The sequence below is a fragment of the Cicer arietinum genome, chromosome 1 (assembly GCF_000331145.2).
Source record: "Cicer arietinum cultivar CDC Frontier isolate Library 1 chromosome 1, Cicar.CDCFrontier_v2.0, whole genome shotgun sequence".
Taxonomy (NCBI): domain Eukaryota; kingdom Viridiplantae; phylum Streptophyta; class Magnoliopsida; order Fabales; family Fabaceae; genus Cicer; species Cicer arietinum.
The window spans coordinates 21,148,172-21,159,268 of record NC_021160.2 but is presented as its reverse complement, the minus strand read 5'-3'; the positions used below and the strand labels follow the sequence as shown (position 1 = coordinate 21,159,268).

General features: G+C 34.4%; 2 protein-coding genes across 5 annotated transcripts; one reads left to right on the top strand and one right to left on the bottom strand.

Moving 5' to 3' along the window:
- The first annotated feature begins 538 nt into the window (after positions 1-538).
- On the top strand, positions 539-3,377 carry LOC101510641 (pentatricopeptide repeat-containing protein At1g03540). Of its 3 annotated transcripts, none has more exons than XM_004488232.4 (2): positions 539-2,659; positions 3,112-3,377. In XM_004488232.4, exon 1 carries the CDS (start codon positions 606-608, stop codon positions 2,442-2,444), a length of 1,839 nt encoding a protein of 612 aa, XP_004488289.1. In that variant the 5' UTR covers positions 539-605; the 3' UTR covers positions 2,445-2,659; positions 3,112-3,377. The 3 variants fall into 3 exon arrangements, with proteins under 3 accessions (XP_004488289.1, XP_004488288.1, XP_027189364.1); XM_004488231.4 differs by having other exon boundaries at positions 539-2,749; XM_027333563.2 differs by having other exon boundaries at positions 539-3,030.
- A 795-nt stretch (positions 3,378-4,172) lies between these two features.
- LOC101511378 (uncharacterized) lies at positions 4,173-9,214 on the bottom strand. Of its 2 annotated transcripts, XR_189354.4 has the most exons (5): positions 8,973-9,214; positions 8,800-8,899; positions 4,914-5,282; positions 4,585-4,773; positions 4,173-4,480 (listed from the first exon to the last, which is right to left on the bottom strand). XR_189354.4 is itself a non-coding variant. In XM_004488233.4 (4 exons), exons 1-4 carry the CDS (start codon positions 9,077-9,079, stop codon positions 4,645-4,647), a joined length of 705 nt encoding a protein of 234 aa, XP_004488290.1. In that variant the 5' UTR covers positions 9,080-9,214; the 3' UTR covers positions 4,173-4,644. The 2 variants fall into 2 exon arrangements, 1 of the variants encoding a protein (XP_004488290.1); XM_004488233.4 differs by having other exon boundaries at positions 4,173-4,773.
- Positions 9,215-11,097: the final 1,883 nt, after the last annotated feature.

Below are 11,097 nucleotides of genomic sequence, written 5' to 3'. Positions count from 1 at the left end.
CGTACGTGAACTGAGTTCACGTACGTTTCTGGGTTTAGGGCAATGAAGGTTGTCTTCTTCATCAAAAATGGAAACTACTTTCCTTCAATTTTCAGGCATTGTATTCTTAAATAGATAAAACAAAACAACATAAGACAACAAAAACAAAGAATGATTATTACTTACTTGATTGATGAAGATGAAGATGTTTGATGAACTTGGTTGATGATTGATGAAGATGTTTGATGAAAATGGTGGATGATGATTGATGAAAACAGTGGATGATGATTGATGAAAATGGTGGATGCTGATTGATAATGATAGAATGAACAACAATGCAAATGCGGAAATGTAGAATGAAGAGGAAGAAGATGTTATGAAGAAGTAATGGTATGAAGAAGATGAAATAAAGGGAAGGGCATTTTGGGCATTTTAATTTTTTTTTTAATTTTGAGGGGTGTGAATAGCAATTTGGGGGGTGTTGGTAGCAATATTGTAACCTTAACATAGAATGATCAATTTTAAAATCTACGTAATTATTATTATTATTATTTTAGTAAAAAAACAAAAGGAAAAACAGCGTAAATTTGTTTACTCTGCAATTTGTTGGTGTTGTGGAGAGTTTGATGAAGAAGGTGCAGCACCTCCACGCCCTCCACTTGAAACCAGACCAGAATCTCCTCCCCGTTTCCTCCCAAATCCTACAACTCTTAAAAAATGGGGAACTCTCCGAATCCATCCACCTTCTCAACACTTCCCAACCACCACTCTCTCTCAAACCCGTCATCTACGCTTCCCTCCTCCAAACCTGCGTCAAAACCTCCTCATTCCTCCACGGCACCTCCGTCCACGCCCACGTCATCAAATCCGGTCTCCACTCCGACCGCTTCGTCGGCAACAGTCTCCTCACTCTCTACTTCAAATTAAGCCCAGGCCCACACTTATCCCAGGCCCGTAAACTCTTCGACTCACTTTCAATCAAAGACGTCATCTCATGGACTTCTCTCATTTCCGGTTACACCCGCGCCGGCCTGCCACGTCATTCCCTCTCTCTTTTTAATCAAATGTTGGCCTTTCCCATTCAGCCTAATGCATTCACTTTATCCTCCGTTATCAAAGCCTGTTCCGAAACCGGTGACTTAAACCTCGGTAAGACCTTTCACGCCATTGTTATTTCACGTGGGTTTGATTCCAACCATGTTGTTTCTTGTTCGTTGATCGATATGTATGGTTGGAATCGTGCTGTGGAGGATGCTCGGAAAGTGTTTGAGGAAATGCCTGAACGAGATGATGTGGTGTGTTGGACTTCGATTATATCTTCGTTTACGCGAAATGATATGTTTAAAGAGGCTTTGGAGTCGTTTCTCGTTATGCATAGGGTTTGTGGTTTGATTCCTGATGGTTTCACTTTTGGGACGTTGTTGTCTGCTTGTGCTAATTTAGGGTTGTTGAGACAAGGTAAGGAGGTTCATGGTAAGCTTGTTGGTTTAGGGTTTTGTGGAAATGTTGTTGTTCAGAGTAGTTTGTTGGATATGTATGGAAAATGTGGTGATGTTAGAAATTCTAGGGTTGTGTTTGATAGGTTGAGTGAGAACAATTCTGTGTCTTTGACTGCAATGCTTGGTGTGTATTGTCAAAATAAGGAATATGGGAATGTACTTGATCTTGTTAGGGAGAGAGGGGTTGTGGATTTTTATGCATTTGGGATTATTCTTCGTGCGTGTTCGGGGTTGGCTGCGGTGAATCATGGGAAGGAGGTTCATTGTCGATATGTGAGGAAAGGTGGTTGGAAAGATGTTATAATTGAGTCTGCATTAGTTGATTTGTATGCTAAATGTGGAACTGTTGATCTTGCGCGTAGGGTGTTTGTGAGTATGGAGGTTAGGAATTTGATCACATGGAACTCAATGATTAGTGGGTTTGCGCAGAATGGAAGAGGGGTTGAGGCGTTGGCGTTGTTTGAGGATATGATTAAGGAAGGGATTAAGCCTGATTGCATCACTTTGGTTGCGGTTCTCTTTGCTTGTAGTCATGCAGGTTTGGTCGATGAAGGTAGAAGGTATTTTGCTTTGATGGGGGAATATGGGATTAAGCCCATTGTCGAACACTATAATTGCATGATTGATCTTTTAGGACGTGCCGAGTTTATAGAGGAGGCTGAGAGTTTGTTGGAGAATGCAGATTGCAGATACGATAAATCGCTTTGGGCAGCTCTTCTTGGAGCTTGTACTAAATGCAATGACTATGTAACTGCCGAGCGCATTGCGAAGAAGATGATTGAATTGGAGCCTGACTTCCATTTGAGTTATGTTCTGCTTGGTAACATTTATAGAGCAGTTGGCCGGTGGGATGACGCCGTAGAGATCAGAAAGTTGATGGAAGATAGAGGGGTTAAGAAGTTGCCTGGTAAGAGCTGGATTGATGGTGAAAATCAAAAGGGTTCTCATGTTGAGGTAGCACGTTAGCTAGTGAAAGTACTTGCTTCATGTAGATTATTCAAAGATTCTATGGTGTTGTTGTGAATAACTGAGATTGATTATTTTTCTCTCACTCGGGAAGTGACTGTATTTGAAGCTTGAAGCAGCATCTAATAATCTTTTGTTGTTTGGTAAGAGAGATCACCATGATAAGGCCTGCAGAATTCATCAGCTGCCATGTTCGTAGTGAAGCTTAAATAGGGGTAGGATTTTACTCCTGTTTGCTTAAACACATCTATTGTCTTCTCCCCATTTTCGGTCATTGCAAAAATCTACAAACGACTGATAAAGAGGTTCATTCTCAAGTATTGACTCTTCATATTTCCACTTGATCAAAGTACTATATGCAATGTTTGGTTGTCACTTGAAGTGTTTAAATTGAATTTAGCCGCCCAACTTCACATATATTTTGACTGGATTTTATTGAGTAGTTTGTCATTTTGAAATGACAATGGAGGGCTCTGCAGTTTCAACTCAACGCGTCAGAATAAGAATTTGAATAAGTTATATACAATACAACAACTGAATTTTTATTTTTTATATTTGTGTGTTATTTTACTTGCTGAATTCATAGGTAACTTCTGGTCTCTACCAATTGTTAATGCAGTTTGATTTCAGATGCTCTTTTGCCTCACAGATTGTAAGTAATTTGCAGGTCTAACTTCACCACATTGTATATTTTGAATCTTGAGATCACAACCAGGACTGAGTTATGCAGCATAGACATTCAATGTTGAGGATGAACCTGACCAGAACTGGAATCATGTATTCTCTACATTTCATGCACCTTGCGCTGTTGGACTTGAACTACTAGGGACTTGCTAGTTTTTATTTTATCACGAAAAGTGTAACTTGAATGGCAAATTACAATAGTTTTGGTCGAATATTGACCTGGAGAATTCATCGAACAAATTGTGGCAATTTCTTTTCTGCTTGCTACAAACCGTGAGGATTTACCTTTTTGGAGTGGTTGAAAGCTGTCGCATAACAAAGATAACCTTTCAATTCAGCGTTTGACTATCATCAATAATTAAAAGAAAATAAATTAAAATTAAACAGTATACCTTTTTCAAACCAAATACTTGTTTTGTCAAAAAGAAAAATAGAGCTCCCAAATCCATTTTCAAAATTACCTTTCTGATACTGAAGCAGATATAAGATATGCAATACAATATACTCTATATAATAATAAAACGACCAATACCATCTCTAATCGTGGCTCAGATTTTCTCGTTTTATAATCAATAATCGTGGCTCTGAATATTGATAATCTATGGAATACTTAGAAATGGGAAACTGAACAGCATCCATAAGAATATATTGTAATCGCACATACTTGAATTATTTATCTGGAACATCATCCCATGTGGTTCAGCTTGTATTCGCACTGAGATCTGCTGAAGTTACTACAACACCCATTTTCTCGTTGAAATCAATCTGGACCGTTATTTTAAATCGGTCGTTTCATATTATAAAGTCTAGTTTACACAATTAATCCATTTTGGCTTTATTTAGATCAAACGTTCACGACGCACTACCACATGATACATTTATTACATCTAATCCAAATCCTTGGAATTCATGCTGATTATGTTTTAAAGGGAAAAAGCTAATGCCGAAGCTGTCGTTGTGATCGTTAATGTTCATTGTGAGAGTTGACCAAAATAAAATGTCCATTGTGACCTAGAATCGACAATTTATGCCATTTTGTCCAACTAACCAAATATTGCCTAGAAAGCATTCATAATTGCAATAGAATATTTCTCTTCTTCACATTAGCAAAGTTGTGGACCCTTAAAAGTACAAACTCTCATGACTGAAGTGTTACTATTACAAAAACAATTTTAAAAAACTCGTGGCTCTGATCTTTATCTCCTTTAACAAGTTGTAAATGCACCAAAGAAATACAGTATGTGATGGATGTCTTAATGGTTCGAAACCTACCTATGCAGCCGAAGCTTTAGAAAAGTAAATACAATAAAAAGAACTTGCAGTTACATGCCATGCCAGCAGTATTCAGCTCACTGCACACAATACAAGAGAAAGATTAAGATACTTGAGAGAGGTACAAAGAAAATAAGGCAAAAGAATTCTTATAAACATGTTAAAAGGAAACAGTTGGAAAGACCATGGTTCTGAGAATCAGTGAAAAAACTAGTTCCATGTTTGCATGTATGGGACTCGTGACTCAACCATATAAATCGCGCCATGGCTCCTTGCTCTCCCTTGATGTCTTTTTTGGATTCCAAATCACTTTTTCTTCTGAAAACTGCAGACCTGTACTGCTCGCCAAAATGTCTCCTATTTCACAAATTGCCTAGCAGAAACCACCAAAAATTAGCTATGGAATTTACACCCATTTATTGCAGAAGAAAATGGAAGCCAAAAATCTATTTGGCATTTTTCTAGAAATCCAATTATTTGATGTGCTTTAAAAGTGGTAAGGAAAATGAATACCTCATGCTGTTTGGTACTTGATTGTCCAATTAGAAAAAAGGTTGGTAACTTCATTACACGAACAAAGTGAAGAAAACATGCAAAATTTTCTTGCTGAATCTGCAATGAAGATGGTGTTTCCTGGGTTTTCTTGAGTAAGGTCTGCATTATGTCTGTAGTGTGACCAATCTGTATGCCAAAAGTTAAGGCTCTACTTTCATCTGATCTTAGAGATTTACTGTACCCTTTAACTTTGGATGATTCCACCAAAAAAGGAACCAAAAGCGTAGGAATCGAGGATGGATCGCCTCCAGCAATTTTATTGAGGACCTCATTAAGAGCACATGCTAGTACCGGTGGCTCATAGTGCTGCATAAGCACGATCGACACCTGTATATGAAGAGTAAACAAAATCAGATGTATATCTAGTAGGAAATTTAAGCCATAAAGAGAACAAATTTTCTACGAAAATCCTTTGATGCGTAAGTTTAACCGTGAATTTGATTTAAAATCATAGGAATTAAAATTGATGTGCAAATGTCACCAGCGCTCTAAGGATACTGAGGCACTGGTTATGGAATCAAAATTAGAAAGTTCTTAAAGAAAATTGTAGCTTTTAAAATTAGGAATGCATTGAATGCTAAGATTCTCAATAAAACTTTCTATATATTGATTCCTTAACCATGCCCATAAGGCACTTTAGCATGAACAAAATTCACTATTAGTAGCAAATGATAAATACATGCTAACTGATAAGACTAATAGCCCTAAGCCTACTATTAGAAATGTATATCAGAGGGGAAATAGGAGAGTTTGGTTGAAAACTTCCTAATGTAACACGTGTCTAAAAGTTAGTTAGGCAGTTAGGGAATAAATGAACTATAAGAAGGAATAGTTGTTAGAAATTGAGGAGTTTTTTGGGGTGATAACAGAATTTCTGGTTGTGGAACCAGCAAGGTCGTGGGACCTATTGTAACCATTCTTCTTCTATTCAATTCAATAAAATTCTTTTTGTTCTTCCTAGCAGAATCACTCTGATTCTAATTAGGTTGATTGATTCATTGTTCAATTCCCTTTCTTTGTTAATTCCAGTGGTTGTATCACTAACAGATAATAGCAAACAGTTATAGATCTCTGAAATTAATCACTCCAGGCATTAGATAATCAAAATTTCGAAATAAAATGTAATACTAGATCCTCACAGAACCAGATTTTAACAGAATCAGATGTATATATAATCTAGATGGAAGACTAAAAGCACACAAGAAGAAACTATCTTTCATCTTAATTTGTAAGTTTTAACCGTTAATATGCTTGCAATAACATACTCACTTGCTCAAAGGGATTTAAAGCAAGACAATGTTAATAAAAAAGAATAACTGCAAATAGCAAATCACAGATACCATGATTAATAGATAATAGATAAAATAACAAATAAAATACATTATAATAAGTAATAAAACCTACCAACAAGAATGTGAAAATAAATCTATAAATCTTGGCGTTTGGAATATTTTATTTTGCAATAACAAAAGCAATGTTGTTGTTTTAAACAAGGGCCATAATAGGTGAAGATGAGTAATCATTTTAAGAGGAAAGAAAGAAACACGCTTTTTAAGTAGATAAAATTTTGAAAGCAGTCAATCTACGAAACAACTAAATTGACTTTTTTAAGAAATGAAACAACCATAAAGAATGAAGAATATATATGTTTCTTTAGTATGTAAAAAAATGAGTGCATTGCTAGCATCTTGATAGGCCCAATAAGTATGGTCAGAGGAGGCAGGAAAGGAGGAGGGTAACACATGTATTTGGGATAAAGAAAAGAGAGGGATAAATAACAGAAAGTGCAAGGTGGCAAAGAAGGCAAGGGGGAGAAGATTCTGGAATTATGTAATGAGCAGAGAGTATGGAATAACAAAAGAGGGGTGTGTAACCAAATGGGTATTAAGAAAATTTTGAAGGGAATAGGGTAAGACTTAGTGGAGAAGCTGATTATTCTTCCTCAGGAAAGGGAATTCATAGTTTTTTCATTTCTACGTTTAAATTTTTAATCTCACTTCTAATGTAAGGAGCATTGTTCCATTTCATCTTTATTTTCTTCTATATTTCCAATTTATGTAGTGTAGAGAGATCACAATCTCTGTTAGTATATATGCTGCATCATTAAATTCCAGTTATTTTCTATTTTATTTTCTGGTTCATATAAAGTTGGCATCAACGCTCTGATCCAAGGAGCATCTAGTATCTAAAACAGTTGGAAGGATTGATAAGAAAATCCGAAGAGCTGAGAAGCAATTTGAGAAACTCGATTCTAACATTTGACGAAAGGAAGGTATTTGAGTGAGTGGGAGTAGGATAGAAAGGTGGCTGGAAAACAGTTAAACTTGGGAGAGTATAGGAACTCTCAAATTACCTATTGTGTTTCTTTTTATTCAACCTCGTAATCCTTGTTGTATCAGTTCTGGATAACTGTAAAGAATTTTGTTCTTTCATAACAATCGTATTTCATTCCCTTATTGTGTGAGTGAGATTGTCTGGTACCTATCAAGGGAAAAGGCTACTCTGTCACTAAAGTAGTCTCGACGGGGGAACCCAACAAAGGCCGCGTCACTAAAAGAGAAGTTGACTTCTAATTATTCTTTCAAGATTTGGAGACAGTTGAAAGGAAGAAAAGTGTTGACCCTTGTGGATTGTGGGGCAACTAGCAAACTCATATCCAAAGCATTCATAACAGAGTTTGGCTTGAAGGTAGAAGATACTCCTGAATATACAGTGGAAGTGGGAAACGGCTCTAGGGAGAGGAACAAAGGGATTTTCAAACATCTTAAGATGCAGGTCAAAGACATTGACCCGAATTTCTTTATGAGCTACTGAGGTAGTGTTAGGTAAGGATTGGTAGGCCAGCCTTGGGAGATATTGAGGCTAACTTCAAAACTCTCACTATGAAGTGGGATATTGAAAGACATAAGAAAAATGCTAAAAGTAGATTCTTCCTTATGCAAGACTAGTTCTTCTGGGAGAACCATGGTGAAGGCCCTGCAAAATGAGGGAGAGTTATTACATGTTACTAGTCACATCAATGCATTGAAGTAGATCTGGAAGGAGGAGAGGAAGAAGTCCAAGTAATGAAAGATGTCTTTGCTGAATTTCCAGAAGCTTTTCAAGAACCTCAAGGTCTAAGACCAACTAGGCAGCATGGTCATGCATTTATCTTGAAGGAAGGAGCCACAGTTCCAAATATCAGAACTTACATTATCTTCATTATAGAAAAAATGAATTAGAAAGGCTTGTTAAAGAGATGTTGCAAACTGGGATAATTCAACCCAGCACTAGTTCTTATAGCATCCCAGTCATTTTAGTAAAAAAGAGAAGAATGGAGGTTGGCGTTTCTGGGTAGATTATAGGGCAATAAATAAACTCACTATTCTTGGCAAACTTCTCCTCCGTATTATTGATGAGCTATTGGATGAATTGGGAACTGCAACAATCTTTTCTAAATCACACGATGATGGGAAATATGAATACCTAATTATGCCTTTTGGCCTAACTATGCTCCTTCCACTGTACAAGCTCTCATGAATCAAGTTTTGAAACCATACTTGAGTAAATTAGTGCTGGTATCCTTTTAATTTCATCACTTCTGTAGATAGCATTGCTTCATTTCATCTTTATTTTCTTCTATAGTTCCAAAGATTACAATCTCTAATAGTATCACTGTTACATCATTAAGTTCCAGTTTCTTTCTACTTTATTCCTGGTTCCTATCACATTCCTTTAGCTCCCAACACTCACTGAGATCTTATGATATAAGTATAGGTCAATTAAATTCCATTTAAGCTAAATTGATATAAATTTTGAAATAATAAGTATGACATAAAAACATAAAGAGAAAAATGAGGAGGACCTTGTAAATGCCGTGATTATCAACATAGTGAAGAACGATTCCCGATGCTTTGTGGTCCTTGATTCCATAATCCTCCAAAGAGAGTTCAAACGACTCTTCGCTGAAACAAAAACAATTGATATTGATATAGAAAATAAAATAAAATAAAATAAAATGAAGTTAAGAAAAGTTACATTGGGGTGAAAGAGGAAGAAGGGTTAGGGTGAAGAGCTTGTGAGATAATAGAAGCGAAACCATCAGAGTCTCTAAACATAAACAGTGTAATGGGAGATAACTTCATTTCGCTCGATTTTTCCAAATATGCTAAACTTCTACACTTTTCCTAACTCCTCGATTTCCCTCTAGTAACCGCCCGGGACTATGATCTTCTTCTCTATTTTATGTTTCAAAACTATCCCTGCTTGTTACCGATTACGATTACAATTATAATACTTTTATTTATTAGTTTAAATTTTATTTATCAGAGATTTTTCAAAAATAGTAAAGTTGTTTGTCCGGATTTTTTACTTATATATTCTACTTTTGAAAAAACTTAACCAAAATTTCTCCTAGTAGGAGGTCGCTGGTCGGGGATGCGACCTCCCAAAGGGTTTTAAAAAAAAAATTTTAATTCGTTTTTTGGTTTTAATTAATTATTAATATTTTAATAAATATTTAAATTAATAAATAATTATATTAAATAATAAATTTATAATTAATAATAATACTACATAAATAAATTATTATTATTATTATTATTATCAATTATTATTATTGTTATTATTATTAAAAATTGTTATAATTAAAAATTATTAAAATTAAATTAAAAATAATTAAAATAATTAATTATTATTATAGTTATTATTAATCTTATTATTATTAAAAATTGTTATAATTAAAAATTATTAAAATTAAATTAAAAATAATAATAATTATTATTAATTATTATAATTGTTATTATTATTGTTATTATTATTAAAAATTGTTATGATTAAAAATTATTAAAATTAAATTAAAAATAATTATTATTATTATTATAATTATTATTATAATTATTATTATTATTATAATTATTATTATTATTATAATTATTATTATTATTATTATTAATTATTATTATTGTTATTATTATTGTTATTATTAAAAATTGTTATGATTAAAAATTATTAAAATTAAATTAAAAATAATAATTATTATTATTTATTATTATTATTGTTATTATTATTAAAAATTGCTATAATTAAAAATTATTAAAATTAAAATAGTAAATTAAATAATAAATTTCAAATAACATACATTAAAAAAAATGATACATCAAATTTGAGTGGATGTGCCCGCAGCGTTTGGACAAAGTTTCCTAGTATGACTAGATACCCTACATAATCCACATTTTTTGGGTACTCTTTCTGTAGTATCCATTTCTGTTCTAATGCGTTTGCTATTTGGCCGACCTTTCTTGACTCTCCGCATTAGTGGATTGTAACACAACTTATTAACCTTCATATTGTGACCAATATCCTTTGTTTGGTATGGGTGGGAAGGCTTCGTCGTAGACTTTTAATACCGTTTCTTCCTTGTACACATCAGGTATAAGACTCCAATAATCATATTTTATGCTAGAACATGCTGTTATGACATGTGAACAAGGCATATGTTTAGCTTGATATATTCTACAATCGCACCACTTGTTAGGAACGTTTACACTGAAGTGACCAATTGGTCGCCCTTCCCTTGGAACTACTGTCTCGTGGACCATGAAAGTATGGTTGCTCCGATCAAAACTATCAACTCTATGACTATTGGATTTACTTATTTCCAATTTCATAAGTTTTATGCAAGTTTTTGTGTATACCTGACCAGAAGCTAAAATTGATGCGTGTCGTTTTCCCTTGGTTGGAAACAGTGTCCCTGTTTTTAAATAAGTTGATTGGTCCAAAGCAGTGATGGGAAGGTTGTGCGTGCCTTTTAATACTCTATTAATCGACTCCACAAGGTTGGTTGTCATCTGACCCCAACGACTACCTCCATCGAATGCTTGAATCCAATCTTGTCGAGGTATGTTGTCTAACCATTTCAAAGCCTCCAGGTTTACTATGCCGATTTCTCTGCAGTAGTATCGATATGTAGGATCATTGATCGAGTAACCTGTATTGAAATAGTAGACAAAACATTACTACACTAATGATATAAATTAGGAATGAAATTATTAAAAATTACACTAATTATGAAAATTAATAATGAAATTATTACCCATAGAAACAACTTTTTTCTTCAAAGCATTGTCCTTAAATTCCCTTGCAAAATTTTGTGAAATATGTC